The sequence below is a fragment of the Nerophis lumbriciformis genome, linkage group LG13, assembly GCF_033978685.3.
Source record: "Nerophis lumbriciformis linkage group LG13, RoL_Nlum_v2.1, whole genome shotgun sequence".
NCBI classification, from domain to species: Eukaryota; Metazoa; Chordata; class Actinopteri; order Syngnathiformes; family Syngnathidae; genus Nerophis; species Nerophis lumbriciformis.
In genome coordinates, this window is record NC_084560.2 from 968,132 (window position 1) to 995,574 (window position 27,443).

Here is a 27,443-nt window from a genome sequence, read left to right on the forward strand (position 1 = left end):
TGACATTCCCTTTAGCGCAGCGTAGGCGCGGCTTATAGTCCGGGGCGGCTTATTGGTGGACAAAGTTATGAAATATGCCATTCATTGAAGGTGCGGCTAATAATCCGGTGCGCCTTATAGTGCGGAAAATACGGTACTAATGATTAATGTAACTATAGCTGAAAAAATAGTACAATAGCAATAGGAGAGACTATTCATCCCTGAACACCATGGAGTTCATGTGAAATAACAGACAGACAGGGCTTTGCTGTCCCTCACACACACACACACACACACACACCGAAAAATGAGCTAACGTTGCGCTAAAAGCTAATTAGCCTTCACCTCAAGCCAGGACTGCGAGCGAGCTGAGCTGCTGTTTATGTTTCTAGAAGGTCAACGGGCTCATAGTGATGTTACTAGTAGTTGACTGGGAGGTGTTTATTATCATCTGGGGAGAGTCCGCTGCCTGATGATTACCTGCTAAACACCTACCTGCTCGACGCTGAAGCACTGACTACATGCGCTCTGAATACGCACTGCTGATTGGCTCTTATCGCTCTGAATACGCACTGCTGATTGGCTCTTACCGCTCTGTGTGTAACCAATCAGATGGTTGTGTGGGTGGGACAATGCTGGGTGCTGAGACCGAGGCAGAAGAAGCAAAGCAGCTTGTTAAGACTTTAGCTTAGTAACTGGTTCGGTACACCTCCGTACCAAACCGAAACCCCCGTACCGAAACGGTTGAATACAAAACACGTAGAGATACACAGTTAGCTTACAGACATAGGCAAAAAGTGTGTTATAAATGTGAGTGTGGAGCAAGACATAGTGTACACCGTGTGTTACCTTCAAATAAGCACTACCTGAGGAGGTAAAGGTGTGGCTTATACTGCCGTCCAGCAGCTGGCCCAGCCTGGACAGCTCACACTGGTCTGTTAGCGATAGCATGCTGGGGAGAAAGACCACTCCATCTTGCTTCACACATTCAGCCATCTAAGAGAGAACATCAACACTTAGTCAGGCAACGCATTGCTAGCATTGGAAATAAAAAGAGGACTTATTACAGGAAGACTGGCTGGGCTGTTTCCACTTGTGTTAGCTCTGGTGGCCTCCTTGGATGCTTCCTGGAGGATGTCCAGCATCTCCTGAGTCACAGCACAGTCTGCAGGTCTCTTGCCATGAAGATTACTGTGGACAACACCTCATTGTCATGCACCTCATGGCCAAACAACATGTGATTACTGTGGAGAACACCTCATTGTCATGCACCTCATGGCCAAACAACATGTGCTGCACATGACACAATCAGCACACCGTAGGGCCTGGAGAAGGCATCGACGTAATTAGGTATGGTTTATGTATAATGCTCTTTAAAGGGGAACATTATCACCAGACCTATGTAAGCGTCAATATATACCTTGATGTTGCAGAAAAAAGACCACATATTTTTTTTTAACCGATTTCCGAACTCTAAATGGGTGAATTTTGGCGAATTAAACGCCTTTCTAATATTCGCTCTCGGAGCGATGACGTCACATCGGGAAGCAATCCGCCATTTTCTCAAACACCGAATCAAATCAGCTCTGTTATTTTCCGTTTTTTCGACTGTTTTCCGTACCTTGGAGACATCATGCCTCGTCGGTGTGTTGTCGGAGGGTGTAACAACACCAACAGGGACGGATTCAAGTTGCACCAGTGGCCCAAAGATGCCAAAGTGGCAAGAAATTGGACGTTTGTTCCGCACACTTTACCGACGAAAGCTATGCTACGACAGAGATGGCAAGAATGTGTGGATATCCTGCGACACTCAAAGCAGATGCATTTCCAACGATAATGTCAGAGAAATCTGCCGCCAGACCCCCATTGAATCTGCCGGAGTGTATGAGCAATTCAGGGACAAAGGACCTCGGTAGCACGGCAAGCAATGGCGGCGGTTTGTTCCCGCAGACGAGCGAGCTAAACCCCCTGGATGTCTTGGCTCACACCGTCCCTTATGCCACCGAAGATGATCAAGAGAAGAATATCGACCCTAGCTTCCCTGGCCTGCTGACATCAACTCCAAAACTGGACAGATCAGCTTTCAGGAAAAGAGAGCGGATGAGGGTATGTCTACAGAATATATTAATTGATGAAAACTGGGCTGTCTGCACTCTCAAAGTGCATGTTGTTGCCAAATGTATTTCATATGCTGTAAACCTAGTTCATAGTTTCCTTTAATGCCAAACAAACACATACCAATCGTTGGTTAGAAGGCGATCGCCGAATTCGTCCTCGCTTTCTCCCGTGTCGCTGGCTGTCGTGTCGTTTTCGTCGGTTTGGCTTGCATACGGTTCAAAGCGATATGGCTCAATAGCTTCAGTTTCTTCTTCAATTTGGTTTTCGCTACCTGCCTCCACACTACAACCATCCGTTTCAATACATGCGTAATCTGTTGAATCGCTTAAGCTGCTGAAATCCGAGTCTGAATCCGAGCTAATGTCGCTATAGCTTGCTGTTCTTTCCGCCATGTTTGTTTGTGTTGGCATCACTATGTGACGTCACAGGAAAATGGACGGGTGTATATAACGATGGTTAAAATCAGGCACTTTGAAGCTTTTTTTAGGGATATTGCGTGATGGGTAACATTTTGAAAAAAACTTCGAAAAATAAAATAAGCCACTGGGAACTGATTTTTAATGGTTTTAACCATTCTGAAATTGTGATAATGTTCCCCTTTAAACGGGAACTCGACAAATTATCGGCACGATATTTGGCATTTTGAAGTTTTTTTCTAAATGTGTGTTTATGTCACGATGGAGGGGTCGCAGCTTACTGCGAGGTTTGTTCTCCCGGAATGCGGACGGACCACTCCGGACAAGGCGTGCAGGTAAGAACATGATTTAATCTTCAAACTCCAAACACGTACCAAAAACAGAAAACAAGCAGAAGGAAAACGTGCCGATCACACGGGAAGCCAAGGTTACCTCTTAGCACAGGAAGCATAAACATGGAGACAAGAACTACAAACGTAACTGTTGCATGAAGCAAACAAGACATGAACCTACACAACTGTAGCATGAAGCAAACAAGACATGAACCTACACAACTGTAGCCTGAAGCAAACAAGGAAGCCAGACTGAGCGTGGCCAGAAAGGTGAATAAATAGCTCTGTGATTAGTGCTCGACACCAGAGGCAGGTGAACCCAATTAATCCCCATGGAAACTAAAACAAACCAGAGGCGCACAAAACAGGAACTAAGGGAGTCCAAAACTAACAGAACATAACTAAACAAAACATGATCATGACAGTTTATTAATTATTATACATTTTTGACACATACAGTCCAGAATTACAATTTAACAATGTCAAATGTTCTTTCCTCCCAAACAAGTGACCCACAAACATTGAATATGAAATGAAATAAATCAATTCAAATATTGACATGAAGCCACTGACAGCTGCACTCCTGAATGTCCCCAACACAGTGCAGCATTCAACACAATCAGACAAAAGGCTCATCAATTATCTGCCTTTCAATTACTTTTCAATCAAGGTTACATTTGAGATCAGTTTTTTACATACTTTAGGAAACCACCTCCTACTTGCTGAAACTTCACAGAACAACCGTTTAATGTCAGCATCATTTTCTCCACGTTAAAGAAACAGAGAAAGGTCTAAACCAGCATCAGATAGCATCTATAAACATACCATGACAGTATTTCTAATGTATCAACATAGTAGCTCAATAATAATCCTCACCATATATATATATATATATATATATATATATATATATATATATATATACAAATCCTGTTTCCATATGAGTTGGGTAATTGTGTTAGATGTAAATATAAACAGAATACAATTATTTGCGAATCCTTTTCAAGCCATATTCAGTTGAATATGCTACAAAGACAACATATTTGATGTTCAAACTCATAAACTTTTTTTTTTTTTTTGCAAATAATAATTAACTTGCAACACGTGCCAAAGTAGTTGGGAAAGGGCATGTTCACCACTGTGTTACATGGCCTTTCCTTTTAACAACACTCAGTAGAGGTTTGGGAACTGAGGAGACACATTTTTGAAGCTTCTCAGGTGGAATTCTTTCCCATTCTTGCTTGATGTACAGCTTAAGTTGTTCAACAGTCCGGGGGTCTCCCTTGTGCTATTTTAGGCTTCATAATGCGCCACACATTTTCAATGTCTGGACTACAGGCAGGCCAGTCTAGTACCCGCACTCTTTTACTATGAAGCCACGTTGATGTAACACGTGGCTTGGCATTGTCTTGCTGAAATAAGCAGGGGCGTCCATGGTAACGTTGCTTGGATGGCAACATATGTTGCTCCAAAACCTGTATGTACCTTTCAGCATTAATGGTGCCTTCAAAGATGTGTAAGTTACCCATGTCTTGGCCACTAATACACCCCCATACCATCACACATGCTGCCTTTTACACTTTGCGCCTAGAACAATCCGGATGGTTCTTTTCCTCTTTGGTCCGGAGGACACGACGTCCACAGTTTCCAAAAACAATTTGAAATGTGGACTCGTCAGACCACAGAACACTTTTCCACTTTGTATCAGTCCATCTTAGATGAGCTCAGGCCCAGCGAAGCCGACGGCGTTTCTGGGTGTTGTTGATAAGCGGTTTTCACCTTGCATAGGAGAGTTTTAACTTGCACTTACAGATGTAGCGACCAACTGTAGTTACTGACATTGGGTTTCTGAAGTGTTCCTGAGCCCATGTGGTGATATCCTTTACACACTGATGTCGCTTGTTGATGCAGTACAGCCTGAGGGATGGAAGGTCACGGGCTTAGCTGCTTACGTGCAGTGATTTCTCCAGATTCTCTGAACCCTTTGATGATATTACGGAGCGTGGATGGTGAAATCCCTAAATTCCTTGCAATAGCTGCTTGAGAAAGGTTTTTCTTAAACTGTTCAACAATTTGCTCACGCATTTGTATGACAAAGTGGTGACCCTCGCCCCATCCTTGTTTGTGAATGACTGAGCATTTCATGGAATCTACTTTTATACCCAATCATGGCACCCACCTGTTCCCAATTAGCCTGCACACCTGTGGGATGTTCCAAATAAGTGTTTGATGAGCATTCCTCAACTTTATCAGTATTTATTGCCACCTTTCCCAACTTCTTTGTCACGTGTTGCTGCCATCAAATTCTAAAGTTAATGATTATTTGCAAAAAAAAATAAAGTTTATGAGTTTGAACATCAAATATGTTGTCTTTGTAGCATATTCAACTGAATATGGCTTGAAAATGATTTGCAAATCATTGTATTCCGTTTATATTTACATCTAACACAATTTCCCAACTCATATGGAAACGGGGTTTGTATATATATATATATGTATATATATATATATATATATATATATATATATATATATGTATATATATATATATATATATATATATGTATATATATATATATATATATACATACATACATACATATACATACATACAGGTAAAAGCCAGTAAATTAGAATATTTTGAAAAACTTGATTTATTTCAGTAATTGCATTCAAAAGGTGTAACTTGTACATTATATTTATTCATTGCACACAGACTGATGCATTCAAATGTTTATTTCATTTAATTTTGATGATTTGAAGTGGCAACAAATGAAAATCCAAAATTCCATGTGTCACAAAATTAGAATATTACTTAAGGCTAATACAAAAAAGGGATTTTTAGAAATGTTGGCCAACTGAAAAGTATGAAAATGAAAAATATGAGCATGTACAATACTCAATACTTGGTTGGAGCTCCTTTTGCCTCAATTACTGCGTTAATGCGGCGTGGCATGGAGTCGATGAGTTTCTGGCACTGCTCAGGTGTTATGAGAGCCCAGGTTGCTCTGATAGTGGCCTTCAACTCTTCTGCGTTTTTGGGTCTGGCATTCTGCATCTTCCTTTTCACAATACCCCACAGATTTTCTATGGGGCTAAGGTCAGGGGAGTTGGCGGGCCAATTTAGAACAGAAATACCATGGTCCGTAAACCAGGTACGGGTAGATTTTGCGCTGTGTGCAGGCGCCAAGTCCTGTTGGAACTTGAAATCTCCATCTCCATAGAGCAGGTCAGCAGCAGGAAGCATGAAGTGCTCTAAAACTTGCTGGTAGACGGCTGCGTTGACCCTGGATCTCAGGAAACAGAGTGGACCGACACCAGCAGATGACATGGCACCCCAAACCATCACCCAACCATGCAAATGTTGCATTTCCTTTGGAAATCGAGGTCCCAGAGTCTGGAGGAAGACAGGAGAGGCACAGGATCCACGTTGCCTGAAGTCTAGTGTAAAGTTTCCACCATCAGTGATGGTTTGGGGTGCCATGTCATCTGCTGGTGTCGGTCCACTCTGTTTCCTGAGATCCAGGGTCAACGCAGCCGTCTACCAGCAAGTTTTAGAGCACTTCATGCTTCCTGCTGCTGACCTGCTCTATGGAGATGGAGATTTCAAGTTCCAACAGGACTTGGCGCCTGCACACAGCGCAAAATCTACCCGTGCCTGGTTTACGGACCATGGTATTTCTGTTCTAAATTGGCCCGCCAACTCCCCTGACCTTAGCCCCATAGAAAATCTGTGGGGTATTGTGAAAAGGAAGATGCAGAATGCCAGACCCAAAAACGCAGAAGAGTTGAAGGCCACTATCAGAGCAACCTGGGCTCTCATAACACCTGAGCAGTGCCAGAAACTCATCGACTCCATGCCACGCCGCATTAACGCAGTAATTGAGGCAAAAGGAGCTCCAACCAAGTATTGAGTATTGTACATGCTCATATTTTTCATTTTCATACTTTTCAGTTGGCCAACATTTCTAAAAATCCCTTTTTTGTATTAGCCTTAAGTAATATTCTAATTTTGTGACACACGGAATTTTGGATTTTCATTTGTTGCCACTTCAAATCATCAAAATTAAATGAAATAAACATTTGAATGCATCAGTCTGTGTGCAATGAATAAATATAATGTACAAGTTACACCTTTTGAATGCAATTACTGAAATAAATCAAGTTTTTCAAAATATTCTAATTTACTGGCTTTTACCTGTATATATGTCTTAAAAAGGTAATCCAAAAAATAGTGCTCGATACCGTAGTAGAGCGCAATATATGTATGTGTGGGAAAAAAAATCACAAGACTACTTCATCTCTACAGGCCTGTTTCATGAGGGGGTTCCCTCAATCATCAGGAGATTTTAATGGGAGCATTCACATACCATGGTTTATATAGGGCACAGAGTGGGTGGGTACAGGCTGGCGTAGGGGCGTGGTGATTGGCTCAAAACCAACAAAGGCTGCAACTGCCGCAAGAAACCTGATTGCCCTCTCAACGGGGGGTGCTTACAAACATCAGTTGTTTACCAATCTAAGGTAACACGCAAGGACATTAACACATCCGACACATATGTAGGATTAACCGAGGGAGAGTTTAAAACCAGATGGAACAATCACAAGGCTTCTTTCAGGAACCAAAACCTGCGGAATACCACAGAACTCAGCAAACACATTTGGGACCTCAAAGACAATAATGTTGAATATTCAATAACATGGCAAATTCTTGCATCCAGCACACCTTACAATAGTGGTAATAAAAGATGCAACCTATGCTTGAAAGAGAAACTGTTCATTATATACCGTCCAGACCTGTCATCCCTCAACAAGCGCAGCGAAATTGTATCAGCATGCCGCCACAGACGGAAACACCTCCTAGGCAACACATGAGCCAATCACCACGCCCCTACGCCAGCCTGTACCCACCCACTCTGTGCCCTATATAAACCATGGTATGTGAATGCTCCCATTAAAATCTACTGATGATTGAGGGAACCCCCTCATGAAACAGGCCTGTAGAGATGAAGTAGTCTTGTGGTTTTTTTCCCACACATACATATATATATATATATATATATATATATATATATATATATATATATATATATATATATATATATATATATAATACACAATAGGTTCTTTTTTTGCTTGAGCCTAATTTTCTATTTATTCAATTAGGAAACAAAATGTTTTGTTATCCGACAGGTCATTTATTGGAGTTCTTGTGAAAAATGTTCTCCGGTCTACTTGACGGCAGCGTTCACGCGGCCACACCCGCCTTCTTGCCTACAGTACATCTTCTTTGCTCAAAACTTCTCATTTTCCTCATGAAATCCAGCGTCTCTTTTCCTGGGGTATTCCCGCCGCATTGTGGGTGTTTTGGTTTCTGCGGCGATGACAAGCCTCTGTCCACAACACTCGGAGCGTGAGTTTATTAAAGGAGCACCACGAGTTTCATGATCCATCAGTCAGTCAAATAACATGACAGAGCTCACACATTCTCATACTTTCTCTAAGGAAGAAATGTCAGTCATCTTGAATAATGTCTCAACTATAATCTACATGAAGGAGTTTTATTTAAATGTTGACAATACTTCAGGAGGAAACCTGACAACATATTGATTAAATAACTTTTACTGCAAATGAATATCACCTCCAAATGTACTTTATCGGCCTCCTCAACTACTAATAACATGAAAACAACATATCAGCTGATCTCTGCTTCTACTTGTTTGGGGACAGACCAAAGAAAGCCCAGCCCTGCAGTGACTTTTAGTGGTAAGCCAATCAGTGTTTGTGTCCACACGACTACCGCTCAATTATGAGCACCTCATAAAGACCCATGTTTTATGGGGATCTTTGTTTTTGAGGAGAAGTTTGACAGATTCCAGTTTGGAGAGTGGCCACTGCAGGATCTTCTTTGTTGCCTTGGCCTACTTATGATCTGGGTCACAACCAATTGCTGTATTCTCCAGAAGGTCGTGTTGTCTTTCTTAAAATGATGTCTCTTTCTGAAGAAACAAAGCATAACAATGACGGACTGATCATGTCTCCATGAGGAGGTGAACTTATAAAGTCAACAAGGGATTGAATATTACTTCCCTCATTGTGCATTGACTAACACCAGGAGGCAGAGCCGGCCCAAGGCATAAGCGTACTAAGCGCTTGCTTAGGGCCCCGCGGCCACCAGGGGGCCCCCAAAAGCAATTAACAAAAAAATCTTATTTTTAATTTTTTGCATGTACGAGTCTGACTGATGATTTCTAAATGATCAAAGATATATTATTGTACAAAAACACAATTTTAGGTCAACAGAGTGCTGCTGCTGATCTAGGCTTAGTGATTCTTCCTGCCTCTCTTTAAATGTAAAGCTGCCTCTGCTGCACCTCTGACGTTTGCCGCCTGCTATGGCGTCACATTAGTGCCAAAAATCCGAGCGCATGAAAACGGTTATCGCGCGTTGATTCTCCACTTCGTGCTTGGTGCCTTTTTGCGCGCGCGCCGTCTCGGTCTGTGCGCTGGCATGTTTCGTTTTGGCACTTTGGGGGCGGGTATGCTTAGACGGCCCCTTCTTTCTGATTGGTCAGGCGAAATGCTCAGAGCCAATCAGAAGTATAGCAGGGCGGGTCATCGTCAATATGTATCAAGATTGTTATAGGCGCAAAGTTTTCACTTCTTCTTGAACATTTGTTTTCTAATTTATGGAATTTCTTTTGATTCAGCCATAAAATTAATGAAATAATCTCTGAATTTTGTTTTTAAAATGTTAAAAATAGCCTTTTAATAATGTATTCTGAAACAGTTTAAAATAATCAGAGAACTGACTATCACTGACCCTACACAACTATGTTGCACAATTAAGTAATTTTTTTTATAGCGAAAGAGGTCATTTCAACAGGTGCAGCATCCTATGTCATATCTACATGTAATAAGATTTGTAACAAGGCAAACCGTTTGTAAATTGGTCGAAAATCGAGCAAGTTATGGTAATTTAATTGGTACAAGTACTAATTAAATTAAATAACTTGCTTTGACATCAATGTAATGATTGAGGCTAGCTGTCCGAGGTAAGATGGCTACAACGTTGCTACGCTGGAGAATGATTGGTCATATGAAAAATGCTCAGAGCCAATCAGAAAGGAGGGGCTGTCTAAGCATACCCGCCCCCAAAGTGCCAAAAACAAAATGACAGCGCGAGGAGAGATGCCAGGAGTACACAGAGAGCGCACAGACCGAGACGGCGCGCGCGCAGAAAGGCACCGCGCGCGCACAAAAAGACACCACGCGCGCGCAAAAGGGTGTCGCGCGCGCACAAAGTGGAGAATCAGCGCGCGATAACAGTTTTTATGCGCTTGGATTTTTGGCACTAATGTGACGCCATATCTTTCCTCTCAGATTCAGACAGGACTGAGCAGGTGATCAGAGGACCACTGTCTATTAAGGAGAACTTTTCATTCCCCAAACGGCATGATGGCCCAAGTTTTCATTATCATTATACCTACAGACAGCTAGTCAATGGGGAAAAAGTCAAGCGTAGCTGGCTGACTTATTCAAGAAGTAAAGATGCAGTCTATTGCTTTTGCTGCAAATTATTTTCCAAAAAGTCCTTAAAAGTGTCAGCCGAGGGACAGCGGGATTGGGTCAACATAGGTGCACTGCTGAAACAGCATGAAAACAGTGAAGATCATTGTAGCAACATGGTGAAATGGAAGGAATTTGCCTTGCGTCTTTCAAAGGGGAAAACTATTGATGAATTTAACTTCAGTAGACTGCGCTCTCTTTGCACAAAGTAAACATTAAATATGAACAATTAACTAAAAATGTAAACTAGTAATTAAAGACTAATAAGTACAAGACTGATGAGACAAGATGACACTTTTACTGTAAATACAAAGCTTTATCACTTGGACTGTTCAACCCCAGGCCACTCTTGTAGCTGAATGTTTCCTACATTTTAAGATTAGGAACCATATGTGGCACTCTGGACATCATTCGTTCATTCATTGGTATTATTTATGTTCTTAACTGGGCCACCCCCATATCTTTATAAATGACATGTCATTTGTAAAGACATGCCAGGCTGACAATAGGATCATGTAAACAACACTGCCAGAGCCGCAATGAGTTTATAGTAGGTGTGTGAATGATCAATCAATATTATTGGCAGAAATAGAGGGCCCCAAAATCAAATTTTGCTTAGGGCCCCATGGAGGCTTGGGCCGGCACTGCCAGGAGGGAACTTCAAACTGCCTAAAAAAGGCAGAAGCCACTTCAAGGAAAAACAACAAAAGAGTGAAAAGAATGCAGAAAAGGAACAAAAGCTACCTGGTTGTCTTTTAAAAATGAGCGTCAGCAAAGATAATACCTGGGGGACAATTAAAAGGTCCACTGGTCCATAAAATGGTTCCATTGGATTCCTCACACCAGCAACAGTTACACATTTTAAACACACAAAGTGGTTTGTGCAGGAAAAAGAGTGAGGAGACACTCTTTTCCAAGCCACTGCTCCAGCATACGACAGGAAGGAAGAATTGGTTCTTCTGGCTATTAAAGGTAACTACTTTTTAACATTTAATAATAATACACACTGACACAGCATCAAGTCATTGATCAAAAAGCATTTCAAGCAGCTGACTTATTAAGAGATACTAACAACACCATGTGTTGCTACAGCAGGACATGACCTGCTCTTTCACCAACTAGGTCTCAGGCCATACAAACATCAATGAAGCCTTTCTTGGAGCTCAACCCGTCAAAGCTGGTCATTGACTTGGGGAGGTGGAATCCAAGGTCACAACCTATTGTGATCGAGGGAGTGGAAGTACAGACCGTGGACTCATTCAAGTACTTCTGGGTGTGGGTAGACAACAAGCTGGACCGGACTGTTAACACGGAACACTTGTACAGAGTCACACATTAAGAGTGTTACTAAAACGGCCTTCTTTCATCTCCGTAATATCGCTAAAATGTGTTCTATTTTATCCACTAGCGACGCTGAGATCATTATTCATGCATTCGTTACGTCTCGTCTCCATTACTGTAACCTATTATTTTCATGTCTCCCTATGTCTAGCATTAAAAGATTACAGTTGGTACAAAATGCGGCTGCTAGACTTTTGACAAGAACAAGAAAGTTTGATCATATTACGCCTATACTGTATATACCTTTATATATATATATATATATATATATATATATATATATATATATATATATGTATATATACCTATACTGTATATACCTTTATATACATATATATATACCTATACTGTATATACCTTTATATACATATATACATATATATATATACCTATACTGTATATACAGGTAAAAGCCAGTAAATTAGAATATTTTGAAAAACTTGATTTATTTCAGTAATTGCATTCAAAAGGTGTAACTTGTACATTATATTTATTCATTGCACACAGACTGATGCATTCAAATGTTTATTTCATTTAATTTTGATGATTTGAAGTGGCAACAAATGAAAATCCAAAATTCCGTGTGTCACAAAATTAGAATATTACTTAAGGCTAATACAAAAAAGGGATTTTTAGAAATGTTGGCCAACTGAAAAGTATGAAAATGAAAAATATGAGCATGTACAATACTCAATACTTGGTTGGAGCTCCTTTTGCCTCAATTACTGCGTTAATGCGGCGTGGCATGGAGTCGATGAGTTTCTGGCACTGCTCAGGTGTTATGAGAGCCCAGGTTGCTCTGATAGTGGCCTTCAACTCTTCTGCGTTTTTGGGTCTGGCATTCTGCATCTTCCTTTTCACAATACCCCACAGATTTTCTATGGGGCTAAGGTCAGGGGAGTTGGCGGGCCAATTTAGAACAGAAATACCATGGTCCGTAAACCAGGCACGGGTAGATTTTGCGCTGTGTGCAGGCGCCAAGTCCTGTTGGAACTTGAAATCTCCATCTCCATAGAGCAGGTCAGCAGCAGGAAGCATGAAGTGCTCTAAAACTTGCTGGTAGACGGCTGCGTTGACCCTGGATCTCAGGAAACAGAGTGGACCGACACCAGCAGATGACATGGCACCCCAAACCATCACTGATGGTGGAAACTTTACACTAGACTTCAGGCAACGTGGATCCTGTGCCTCTCCTGTCTTCCTCCAGACTCTGGGACCTCGATTTCCAAAGGAAATGCAAAATTTGCATGGTTGGGTGATGGTTTGGGGTGCCATGTCATCTGCTGGTGTCGGTCCACTCTGTTTCCTGAGATCCAGGGTCAACGCAGCCGTCTACCAGCAAGTTTTAGAGCACTTCATGCTTCCTGCTGCTGACCTGCTCTATGGAGATGGAGATTTCAAGTTCCAACAAGACTTGGCGCCTGCACACAGCGCAAAATCTACCCGTGCCTGGTTTACGGACCATGGTATTTCTGTTCTAAATTGGCCCGCCAACTCCCCTGACCTTAGCCCCATAGAAAATCTGTGGGGTATTGTGAAAAGGAAGATGCAGAATGCCAGACCCAAAAACGCAGAAGAGTTGAAGGCCACTATCAGAGCAACCTGGGCTCTCATAACACCTGAGCAGTGCCAGAAACTCATCGACTCCATGCCACGCCGCATTAACGCAGTAATTGAGGCAAAAGGAGCTCCAACCAAGTATTGAGTATTGTACATGCTCATATTTTTCATTTTCATACTTTTCAGTTGGCCAACATTTCTAAAAATCCCTTTTTTGTATTAGCCTTAAGTAATATTCTAATTTTGTGACACACGGAATTTTGGATTTTCATTTGTTGCCACTTCAAATCATCAAAATTAAATGAAATAAACATTTGAATGCATCAGTCTGTGTGCAATGAATAAATATAATGTACAAGTTACACCTTTTGAATGCAATTACTGAAATAAATCAAGTTTTTCAAAATATTCTAATTTACTGGCTTTTACCTGTATATATACCTATACTGGCTCACCTGCACTGGCTTCCTGTGCACTTAAGATGTGACTTTAAGGTTTTACTACTTACGTATAAAATACTACACGGTCTAGCTCCGTCCTATCTTGCTGATTGTATTGTACCATATGTCCCGGCAAGAAATCTGCCTTCAAAGAACTCCGGCTTATTAGTGATTCCCAGAGCCCAAAAAAAGTCTGCGGACTATAGAGCGTTTTCTATTGGGGCTCCAGTACTATGGAATGTTCTAGCAGTAACAGTTAGAGATGCTACCTCAGTAGAAGCATTTAAGTCCCATCTTAAAACTCATTTGTATACTCTAGCCTTCAAATAGCCCCCTTTTTTAGACCAGTTGATCTGCCGTTTCTTTTCCTTTCTCCTCTGCTCCCCCCTATCCCTTGTGGAGGGGAGGGAATGGGGGTTTGGGGGGGGGGGGGAACAGGTCCGGTGGCCATGGATGAAGTGCTGGCTGTCCAGAGTCGGGACCCGGGGTGGACCGCTCGCCTGTGCATCGGTTGGGAACATCTCTGCGCTGCTGACCCGTCTCCGCTCGAGATGGTTTCCTGCTGACCCCACTATGGACTGGACTCTTACTATTATGTTGGATCCACTATGGACTGGACTCTCACAATATTATGTTGGATCCATTATGGACTGGACTCTTACTATTACATTGGATCCATTATGGACTGGACTCTTACTATTATGTTGGATCCACTATGGACTGGACTCTTACTATTATGTTGGATCCACTATGGACTGGACTCTTACTATTATGTTGGATCCACTATGGACTGGACTCTCACTATTATGTTGGATCCACTATGGACTGGACTCTCACACTATTATGTTAGATCCACTATGGACTGGACTCTCACACTACTATGTTGGATCCACTATGGACTGGACTCTCACTATTATGTTAGATCCACTATGGACTGGACTCTTACTATTATGTTCGATCCACTATGGACTGGACTCTCACAATATTATGTTAGATCCACTATGGACTGGACTCTTACTATTATGTTGGATCCACTATGGACTGGACTCTTACTATTATGTTGGATCCACTATGGACTGGACTCTCACTATTATGTTAGATCCACTATGGACTGGACTCTTACTATTATGTTGGATCCACTATGGACTGGACTCTCACACTATTATGTTAGATCCACTATGGACTGGACTCTTACTATTATGTTGGATCCACTATGGACTGGACTCTTACTATTATGTTGGATCCATTATGGACTGGACTCTTACTATTACATTGGATCCATTATGGACTGGACTCTTACTATTATGTTGGATCCACTATGGACTGGACTCTTACTATTATGTTGGATCCACTATGGACTGGACTCTTACTATTATGATGGATCCACTATGGACTGGACTCTCACTATTATGTTGGATCCACTATGGACTGGACTCTCACACTATTATGTTAGATCCACTATGGACTGGACTCTCACACTACTATGTTGGATCCACTATGGACTGGACTCTCACTATTATGTTAGATCCACTATGGACTGGACTCTTACTATTATGTTCGATCCACTATGGACTGGACTCTCACAATATTATGTTAGATCCACTATGGACTGGACTCTTACTATTATGTTGGATCCACTATGGACTGGACTCTTACTATTATGTTAGATCCACTATGGACTGGACTCTCACTATTATGTTCGATCCACTATGGACTGGACTCTTACTATTATGTTCGATCCACTATGGACTGGACTCTCACACTATTATGTTAGATCCACTATGGACTGGACTCTTACTATTATGTTAGATCCACTATGGACTGGACTCTCACACTATTATGTTAGATCCACTATGGACTGGACTCTCACTATTATGTTAGATCCACTATGGACTGGACTCTTACTTGTCATGATCCGTGGTCCGGATCATGTTTTGTTTAGTTATGTTTGGTTAGTTTTGGACTCCTTTTGTTGTTACTCGTGCACCTGTGAGTTTGTTTCGTCACCATGGTTACTTGATTTTTCACCTGCCTTGCACGCGCACCTGTTGCTCAACAGAGATGCTATTTAAGCCTACCTTTGTTTGTCACTCATTCTGCCTTCGTTGTATTTGCTCCATGCATTTGTCACGTGAGTTTTTGAGTTCCCTGTCTTTTGCCTGTGCTAAGTTTAGCCTTAGCTTCCCGTGCGTTCGGCACGCTTTTCTTTTGCTTGTTTTCTGTTTTTTTATGAGAAATAAATCACTTCCTACCTTTACGCTGTCGTCCGGAGCCGTTCTTACGTTGGAAGAACAACCCCGCAGCAAGCTGCGACCCCCCATTGTGACAGTACTATTATGTTGGATCCACTATGGACTGGACTCTCACAATATTATGTCAGATCCACTCGACATCCATTGCATTCTGTTTCCCCTAGGGGGGGGCTACCCACATATGCGGTCCTCTCCAAGGTTTCTCAGTCATTCACATCGACGTCTCACTGGGGTGAGTTTTTCCTTGCCCTTATGTGGGCTCTGTACCGAGGATGTCGTTGTGGCTTGTGCAGCCCTTTGAGACACTTGTGTTTTAGGGCTATATAAATAAACATTGATTGATTGATCTGTGATGAGGTGGCGACTTGTCCAGGGTGTACCCCGCCTTCCGCCCGATTGTAGCTGAGATAGGCTCCAGCGCCCCCGCGACCCCAAAGGGAATAAGCGGTAGAAAATGGATGGATGGATGATTGATTGATTGTACAGGAAAGGACAGTCTGTGGATGTACTACCAGTGTGTGGTTGTACTACCAGTCTGTGGATGTACTACCAGTCTGTGGTTGTACTACCAGTCTGTGGATGTACTACCAGTGTGTGGTTATACTACCAGTCTGTGGATGTACTACCGGTCTGTGGATGTACTACCGGTCTGTGGATGTACTACCAGTCTGTGGTTATACTACCAGTCTGTGGATGTACTACCAGTGTGTGGTTGTACTACCAGTCTGTGGATGTACTACCAGTCTGTGGATGTACTACCAGTCTGTGGTTATACTACCAGTCTGTGGTTGTACTACCAGTCTGTGGATGTACTACCAGTGTGTGGTTGTACTACCAGTCTGTGGATGTACTACCAGTCTGTGGATGTACTACCAGTCTGTGGTTATACTACCAGTCTGTGGTTATACCACCAGTCTGTCGTACTACCAGTCTGTGGATGTACTACCAGTCTGTCGTTGTACTACCAGTGTGTGGATGTACTACCAGTCTGTGGATGTACTACCAGTCTGTGGATGTACTACCAGTCTGTGGATGTACTACCAGTCTGTGGTTATACTACCAGTCTGTGGTTATACTACCAGTCTGTCATTGTACTACCAGTCTGTGGATGTACTACCAGTCTGTGGTTATACTACCAGTCTGTCGTTGTACTACCAGTGTGTGGATGTACTACCAGTCTGTGGATGTACTACCAGTCTGTGGTTATACTACCAGTCTGTGGTTGTACTACCAGTGTGTGGATGTACTACCAGTCTGTGGATGTACTACCAGTCTGTCGTTGTACTACCAGTCTGTGGATGTACTACCAGTCTGTGGATGTACTACCAGTCTGTGGTTATACTACCAGTCTGTGGTTGTACTACCAGTCTGTGGTTGTACTACCAGTCTGTGGATGTTCTACCAGTCTGTGGTTATACTACCAGTCTGTGGTTGTACTACCAGTGTGTGGATGTACTACCAGCCTGTGGTTGTACTACCAGTGTGTGGATGTACTACCAGCCTGTGGTTGTACTACCAGTGTGTGGATGTACTACCAGCCTGTGGTTGCCAGTCTTCTGTTCCACATGCTAGTGTGCTGGGGGGGCAGTACATCTAAGAAGGACAGCTCCAGACTGGAGAAACTGATCAGGCGGAATAAAAGTGGACTCTCTGGTGACAGCAACAGAGAAGAGGACTGTGCGCCTCACATCATGGATGATGGCAGCCAGAGGAGCATGTTCAGTGCTAGACTGCTTCATCCCAAGTGCAGGACTAATAGACTCAAAAAGTCCTACAACTCCTCTCTGGGGGTACTAGGATGACAACAATAACAATACTGAAATAAACTGCACCAGCAATACAATTTAAAGGTGCAATTTAAACATCATGTCTTTCATATACAGTAATTCACAGTATTACCCTTTTTCTTCATTGGTTCTCTCTTCATAACGTGGTCACTACTGCCTAGTTTCTCTTGTTATATTCTTATTTTTACTCTTATGTTTTTGTTCTTATTGGTACTTTTTATTTTATTTCCATTTATACCTGCAGTATTTACTTCTATCTCAAATCTGGAATGTTATTTTTTCCTGAGGGGACTCTGGTGTAGGAATGAATAAAGTACTGTGTAATGTGAAAGTGAGTATGAAACTTACAGCACATTCTGTGAGGCTCCTGACTGCAGCAGCACTTTGACCACGGCCATATGACCATTGCGCACGGCGTCGTGGAGTGGAGAGTCATTTTCATAGCCGGGAGTGTTGACGAGTGCGCCGCTGGAAAGCAGCACCTGCACCACCGCCACATGACCCAGGTTACAGGCTTCGTGCTGAAACACAAGCTGGGTATTATTTGGAGAGGAGAAAATATTGCTTCTCAATCTTGTTTTTAAAAGTATTAGGAACGCATTTTTTTTCCAAGCATATTCTGCACCTTGACCCAGCATCAAGGTTACAAACTACCGTATTTTCCGCACTATAAGGCGCACCTAAAAACCACAAATTTTCTCAAAAGCTGACAGTGCGCCTTATAACCCGGTGCGCTTTATATATGGATTAATATTAAGATTCATTTTCATAAAGTTTCGGTCTCGCAACTTCGGTAAACAGCCGCCATCTTTTTTCCCGGTAGAACAGGAAGCGCTTCTTCTTCTACGCAAGCAACCGCCAAGGTAAGCACCCGCCCCCATAGAACAGGAAGCGCTTCTTCTTCTACTGTAAGCAACCACCCGCCCGCGTAGAAGAAGAAAAAGCGCGCGGATATCACCGTACGTTTCATTTCCTTTGTGTGTTTACATCTGTAAAGACCACAAAATGGCTCCTACTAAGCGACAAGGATCCGGTTCATGAAAAGACGCAATCTCTCCATCCGCACACGGATTACTATTTCACAGCAACTGATATTCCTGTGAACCGCACTGTGGATACAACGGGAGCACGTACAGTGAATATTCACACCACAGGGAATGAGAAGTCCTCCTTCACTGTGGTTCTAGCTTGCCATGCTAATGGCCAGAAACTTCCACCCATGGTGATATTCAAAAGGAAGACCTTGCCAAAAGAGACCTTTCCAGCCGGCGTCATCATAAAAGCTAACTCGAAGGGATGGATGAAGAAAAGATGAGCGAGTGGTTAAGGTAAGTTTAAGTTTACGCGAAGAGGCCGGGTGGCTTTTTTCACGCAGCTCTGTCCATGTTGATATACGTATGTTTGTGATTGCACATTTGCGTACATTTTGGGAGTGAACAGAGTTGTTAGAACGCTGGTTTTTAATATATTATTAAAGTTTGACTGACCTATCTGACTGTTTTTTTGACATTCCTTTAGCGCAGTTAGATGCGGCTTACAACACGGGGCGGCTTATAGGTGGTCAAAGTTTTGAAATATGCCGTTCATTGAAGGCGCGGCTTATAACCCAGGGCGCCTTATGGTGCGGAAAATACGGTAGGCAACTTGTATGCAAAACCAACTTCCTTTAACTATTGGTGCCTGTTTTTGTGGATTTGGGACCTGCTTAAGTCCCGGAAATGTGAAATCACACAATCTTTCTTTCATTCATACTTCTTCCAAACATGCCCCATTAGTGACATGAGGGTGTCTCCATACTGTACTGTTCATCAAGGGTGGTCAAACTCCTTTTCTATTGGCTCGCCACACATTTTAAAGACACAATAAAGACATTACACACAAAATGGTGAAATGTGCAAGTTAAACTTAAACGTGAATGTTGACGCGCTAACAGTCAGCATGTATCAATTGTTCGGCTGTAAAATTGGCAAAAAAAGTTAGCATGCTAAAATGCTAACGCTAGCATGTGTCAAGTACCAAGTTATATGACTTTGATTGATTGATTGAGACTTTTATTAGTAGATTGCACAGTACAGTACATATTCATTACAATTGACCACTAAATGGTAACACCCCAATAGGTTTTTACACTTCTTTAAGTCGGGCTCCACGTTAATCAATTCATGGTAAATGACTGAGGTGTTCGGCTGTAAAATTGTCTACAACAAAAAAATTAGCATGCTAAAATGCTAACGTTAGCATGTGTCAAGTACCAAGTTATATGAATCTGAGGCTACAAAATTGCCTAAAAAAGCTAGCACACTTATGTTAGCATGCTAACATGCTGATAGTTAGCCGATATCAAGTTGGTTGGTTGAAGTTTACACACACACACACACACACACACACAGAGAGACAGAGAGAGAGAGCACTTATAAGCAAGAACAGAGTGGAGACAGAAGAGAGACAATGGATGCATTTTGGCTTAAAAACTAGCGATAAAAGTGAAGCAATGCTTTAAAACAGTTAGCTAGAAGCTAATGTCCCTTGACAATGTTTAGCTACGTCTAAATTACTCATCTTTGCCTTCAAGGCGACAAATTAACCACTTCTCTTACATATACTTATATATATATATATATATATATATATATATATATATATATATATATATATATATATATATATATATATATATATATATATATATATATATATGTATTTTTTTTTTTGTAAGAAAACATATTGCAGGACAAGAAATAGCTAACAGCAAGCAAGGGCTACTGAATGTAAACAAATGGATAGATCTATGCTATTATCGACTGTAACCATATCAAATATTACTATCACTTTTGTCATATTATTATTGTTTATAAAGTCAGGAAGTACGTCCCTGGACACAGGAGAACTGGAACTATGACCAATGTATGATCCTGTAACTACTTGCTATTGGATCCACACCCACAAGTGTGGTATCAAGCAACAGAAAAAGTGATTATTACATTTGAACAAAAGTGTAGGTAGAACATGTTCAAACAGAAAGTAAGCAAATATTTATAGTAAATGAACAAATACATTAATAATCCCTCATAATGTGTAGAAAATAATAGGTGTATAAATGACACAATATGTTACTGCATACGTCAGCAGACTAATTAGGAGTCTTTGTTTGTTTACTTACTACTAAAAGACAAGTTGTCTAGTATGTTCAACATCTTATTTAATAAATAATGTGATTGCAATAAGAAATATAAGCTTAATGTATCCTAAGATTTTCTGTTAAATAAAGCCAATAATGCCATTTTTTGTGGTCCCCTTGATTTTGAAAAGTATCAAAATACATTTTGTCAGTGGTACCAAACTATTGGTATTAGGACAACACTAGTGTGGACTATTGGTATTAGGACAACAATAGTGTGGACTATTGGTATTAGGACAACACTAGTGTGGACTATTGGTATTAGGACAACAATAGTGCGGACTATTGGTATTAGGACAACAATAGTGTGGACTATTGGTATTAGGACAACACTAGTGTGGACTATTGGTATTAGGACAACAATAGTGTGGACTATTGGTATTAGGACAACAATAGTGCGGACTATTGGTATTAGGACAACACTAGTGTGGACTATTGGTATTAGGACAACACTAGTGTGGACTATTGGTATTAGGACAACAATAGTGTGGACTATTGGTATTAGGACAACAATAGTGCGGACTATTGGTATTAGGACAACACTAGTGCGGACTATTGGTATTAGGACAACACTAGTGTGGACTATTGGTATTAGGACAACACTAGTGCGGACTATTGGTATTAGGACAACACTAGTGTGGACTATTGGTATTAGGACAACACTAGTGCGGACTATTGGTATTAGGACAACAATAGTGTGGACTATTGGTATTAGGACAACACTAGTGTGGACTATTGGTATTAGGACAACACTAGTGCGGACTATTGGTATTAGGACAACACTAGTGCGGACTATTGGTATTAGGACAACAATAGTGTGGACTATTGGTATTAGGACAACAATAGTGCGGACTATTGGTATTAGGACAACACTAGTGCGGACTATTGGTATTAGGACAACAATAGTGCGGACTATTGGTATTAGGACAACAATAGTGTGGACTATTGGTATTAGGACAACAATAGTGTGGACTATTGGTATTAGGACAACACTAGTGCGGACTATTGGTATTAGGACAACAATAGTGCGGACTATTGGTATTAGGACAACAATAGTGTGGACTATTGGTATTAGGACAACACTAGTGTGGACTATTGGTATTAGGACAACAATAGTGCGGCCTATTGGTATTAGGACAACAATAGTGCGGACTATTGGTATTAGGACAACACTAGTGTGGACTATTGGTATTAGGACAACATTAGTGTGGCCTATTGGTATTTGGACAACACTAGTGTGGACTATTAGGACAACAATAGTGTGGACTATTGGTATTAGGACAACACTAGTGTGGACTATTGGTATTAGAACAACACTAGTGTGGACTATTGGTATTAGGACAACAATAGTGTGGACTATTGGTATTAGGACAACACTAGTGTGGACTAATGGTATTAGGACAACACTAGTGTGGACTATTGGTATTAGGACAACAATAGTGTGGACTATTGGTATTAGGACAACACTAGTGTGGACTATTGGTATTAGAACAACACTAGTGTGGACTATTGGTATTAGGACAACAATAGTGTGGACTATTGGTATTAGGACAACACTAGTGTGGACTAATGGTATTAGGACAACACTAGTGTGGACTATTGGTATTAGGACAACAATAGTGTGGACTATTGGTATTAGGACAACAATAGTGTGGACTATTGGTATTAGGACAACACTAGTGTGGACTATTGGTATTAGGACAACACTAGTGTGGACTATTGGTATTAGGACAACACTAGTGTAGACTATTGGTATTAGGACAACACTAGTGTGGACTATTGGTATTAGGACAACACTAGTGTAGACTATTGGTATTAGGACAACACTAGTGTAGACTATTGGTATTAGGACAACACTAGTGTGGACTATTGGTATTAGGACAACACTAGTGTGGACTATTGGTATTAGGACAACAATAGTGTGGACTATTGGTATTAGGACAACAATAGTGTGGACTATTGGTATTAGGATAACAATAGTGTGGACTATTGGTATTAGGACAACATTAGTGTGGACTATTGGTATTAGGACAACAATAGTGTGGACTATTGGTATTAGGACAACAATAGTGTGGACTATTGGTATTAGGACAACAATAGTGTAGACTATTGGTATTAGGACAACAATAGTGTAGACTATTGGTATTAGGACAACAATAGTGTAGACTATTGGTATTAGGACAACAATAGTGCGGACTATTGGTATTAGGACAACAATAGTGCGGACTATTGGTATTAGGACAACAATAGTGTAGACTATTGGTATTAGGACAACACTAGTGCGGACTATTGGTATTAGGACAACAATAGTGCGGACTATTGGTATTAGGACAACACTAGTGTGGACTATTGGTATTAGGACAACACTAGTGTAGACTATTGGTATTTGGACAACACTAGTGTGGACTATTGGTATTAGGACAACACTAGTGTGGACTATTGGTATTAGGACAACACTAGTGTGGACTATTGGTATTAGGACAACACTAGTGTGGACTATTGGTATTAGGACAACACTAGTGTAGACTATTGGTATTAGGACAACAATAGTGTGGACTATTGGTATTAGGACAACACTAGTGCTGACTATTGGTATTAGGACAACAATAGTGTGGACTATTGGTATTAGAACAACACAAGTGTGGACTATTGGTATTAGGACAACAATAGTGTGGACTATTGGTATTAGGACAACACTAGTGTGGACTATTGGTATTAGGACAACACTAGTGTAGACTATTGGTATTAGAACAACACTAGTGTGGACTATTGGTATTAGGACAACACTAGTGCTGACTATTGGTATTAGGACAACAATAGTGTGGACTATTGGTATTAGAACAACACAAGTGTGGACTATTGGTATTAGGACAACAATAGTGCGGACTATTGGTATTAGGACAACAATAGTGTGGACTATTGGTATTAGGACAACATTAGTGTGGACTATTGGTATTAGGACAACACTAGTGTGGACTATTGGTATTAGGACAACAATAGTGTGGACTATTGGTATTAGGACAACACTAGTGTGGACTATTGGTATTAGAACAACACTAGTGTGGACTATTGGTATTAGGACAACAATAGTGTGGACTATTGGTATTAGGACAACACTAGTGTGGACTATTGGTATTAGAACAACACTAGTGTGGACTATTGGTATTAGGACAACACTCGTGTGGACTATTGGTATTAGGACAACAATAGTGTGGACTATTGGTATTAGGACAACACTAGTGTGGACTATTGGTATTAGGACAACACTAGTGTGGACTATTGGTATTAGGACAACACTAGTGTGGACTATTGGTATTAGGACAACACTAGTGTAGACTATTGGTATTAGAACAACACTAGTGTGGACTATTGGTATTAGGACAACACTAGTGCTGACTATTGGTATTAGGACAACAATAGTGTGGACTATTGGTATTAGAACAACACAAGTGTGGACTATTGGTATTAGGACAACAATAGTGCGGACTATTGGTATTAGGACAACAATAGTGTGGACTATTGGTATTAGGACAACATTAGTGTGGACTATTGGTATTAGGACAACACTAGTGTGGACTATTGGTATTAGGACAACAATAGTGTGGACTATTGGTATTAGGACAACACTAGTGTGGACTATTGGTATTAGAACAACACTAGTGTGGACTATTGGTATTAGGACAACAATAGTGTGGACTATTGGTATTAGGACAACACTAGTGTGGACTATTGGTATTAGAACAACACTAGTGTGGACTATTGGTATTAGGACAACACTCGTGTGGACTATTGGTATTAGGACAACAATAGTGTAGACTATTGGTATTAGGACAACACTAGTGTGGACTATTGGTATTAGGATAACACTAGTGTGGACTATTGGTATTAGGACAACACTAGTGTGGACTATTGGTATTAGGACAACACTAGTGTGGACTATAGGTATTAGGACAACAATAGTGTGGACTATTGGTATTAGGATAACAATAGTGTGTAGCAACTCTTTAGAACTAGTTTCCCTTTTGAAATGAAGCTTTGAAAAAGTGATATTTCATTGAGATGCTCCTGTAGTTGCACAGACTGACTTTCCCACTACTACACGGGTGTTTCCACCGAGGTGTGCAGGAATTACCAGAGGTGTCCATCCAGCATTGTCCTTCAGGTTGGGGTCAGCTCCCTGCTCCAATAGTTTTTGGACAGCCTCTACATCCCCCTGGACCCCAAAGAGAATGAACAAACATCATTGAAACATAGCAGCTGTTGTATGCCTACAGAAGGCTGTTATGGTAATGCCTTGTCTAGTATCTTGGGAGATTATTTCAAACCAGCCTAGAGTGTGTGATATTGTAGGCACTACTATAAAAACTACACACTAATCATTTATTGGACTACCTTAAGCATTGATTATATTCGCCATGACATTGTTTCCACAAGATTCTGAAACCATACCATTCATTTTTGTCCAGAGTTGATTTTTTTGTGCAAAGTTTCACTTTTTATTAATGCTTTGGACTTAACCCAATTTTAGTACAGTGGAACCTCCATTTACAAACGTAACTGGTTCATAAATGGAAAAGCTTGTATAGTGAAGCAAATGTAAAGATGAATAATGTGTTCCAGCTAGGGCTGGGCAATATATCGATATACTGGATATATCGCATGTTTGTCTCTGTGCGATATAGAAAATGACTGGTGGTCATATGATATTGAAGTATATGTTCTCACGCAGTTGCTTTTAGCTGCAGGCATTACACTACATGCTTTTATCACTCTTTCTTGTCTCTCCTTCTCACAGAGACATAAAACAAGCGCGCCTTCTTACATACGTCACATACTGTCACGTGTGCAACGTCACACGCTCCCGCGGAGCAGACAAGTTGCAGCATGGGTAATGTTAGCTGGGATGCTAACAGCTAACGGTGTGGTGCGAGTGGTAATACGCAAGAAAGAAGGTGCTAATCTGGGAACAAATGGAGGAAGAATTAATTCCCCCAAAAACAGCACAGGGTCTATTGTCTGACGGTGGTTTGGCTTCAAGTGGGAATATGTCTTTACATGTCAACATCTCCGTTCAGTGCCACACCAACTAAATGCCGAAGCAACTATTTCCAGATCAACACCGTAGGACATATACTATTTGATATGCAGCTCATTTTTATTTGACACTTATTGAAATATCTTGTGTGACATCATGCACAAAAGTGCACTTCATTTGTTTTAAACTATTGTAGTGGCGTTCTGTACAAAAAGTGCACTTTAATTTAGTGTTGTTTTGATATGTCATCTTAGTGACATCATGCACAAAAGTGCACTAATAGCTTGTTTTAAAATGTCTCTGACAATCTTGCACTTTCTGTTTGGAAATGACATGAATGTTTGTGCCACTGCTTAATAACTCTTTAATAAATATACTATGAATTGTGATTTCCCTCTCTGCATGAAAGTTTAAAAGTAGCATATATTAATGCAGTATGAAGAAGAATGTTTTAATGTAGACACATAGAATCATCATACTGCTGTGATTATATGCATCAAGTGTTCATTCAAGGCTAAGGCAAAATATCCACATATATATGGTGTCTCGTGACATGGACTAAACATATCCACATATACCGTATTTTCCGCACTATTAGCCGCACCTAAAAACCACAAATTTACTCAAAAGCTGACAGTGCGGCTTATAACCCGGTGCGCTTTATATATGGATTAATATTAAGATTCATTTTCATAAAGTTTCGGTCTCGCAACTACGGTAAACAGCCGCCATCTTTTTTCCCCGTAGAAGAGGAAGTGCTTCTTCTTCTACGCAAGCAACCGCCAAGGTAAGCACCCGCCCCCATAGAACAGGAAGCGCTTCTTCTACTGTAAGCAACCACCCGCCCGCGTAGAAGAAGAAGAAGCGCGCGGATATTACGTTTCATTTCCTTTGTGTGTTTACATCTGTAAAGACCACAAAATGGCTCCTACTAAGCGACAGGTTTCCGGTTCATGAAAAGACGCAATCTCTCCATCCGCACACGGACTACTATTTCACAGCAACTGCCTAAAGACTTTCAAGAAAAGCCGGCTACTTTCCGTGCATATTGTAAAAACAAGATAGCTGAAAAAAAGATCCGGCCAGAGAACATTATCAACATGGACGAGGTTCCACTGACTTTTGATATTCCTGTGAACCGCACTGTGGATACAACGGGAGCACGTACGGTGAATATTCGCACCACAGGGAATGAGAAGTCATCCTTCACGGTGGTTCTAGCTTGCCATGCTAATGGCCAGAAACTTCCACCCATGGTGATATTCAAAAGGAAGACCTTGCCAAAAGAGACCTTTCCAGCCGGCGTCATCATAAAAGCTAACTCGAAGGGATGGATGGATGAAGAAAAGATGAGCGAGTGGTTAAGGTAAGTTTACGCGAAGAGGCCGGGTGGCTTTTTTCACGCAGCTCCGTCCATGTTGATATACGACTCCATG

At 41.2% G+C, this 27,443-nt stretch overlaps 1 protein-coding gene across 1 annotated transcript in view; it reads right to left on the reverse strand.

Annotated features, from left to right (window-relative positions):
* Positions 1–27,443, reverse strand: part of bard1 (BRCA1 associated RING domain 1) — a 66,108-nt gene that overhangs the window by 22,497 nt on the left and 16,168 nt on the right. Inside the window, exons 6-9 of the mRNA XM_072914408.1 lie at positions 25,105–25,185; positions 18,143–18,315; positions 1,047–1,170; positions 846–975 (exon numbers count right to left, since the gene is read on the reverse strand). Coding sequence (XP_072770509.1) covers positions 846–975; positions 1,047–1,170; positions 18,143–18,315; positions 25,105–25,185 — 508 coding nt within the window. The remainder of the gene's footprint in view (positions 1–845; positions 976–1,046; positions 1,171–18,142; positions 18,316–25,104; positions 25,186–27,443) is intronic.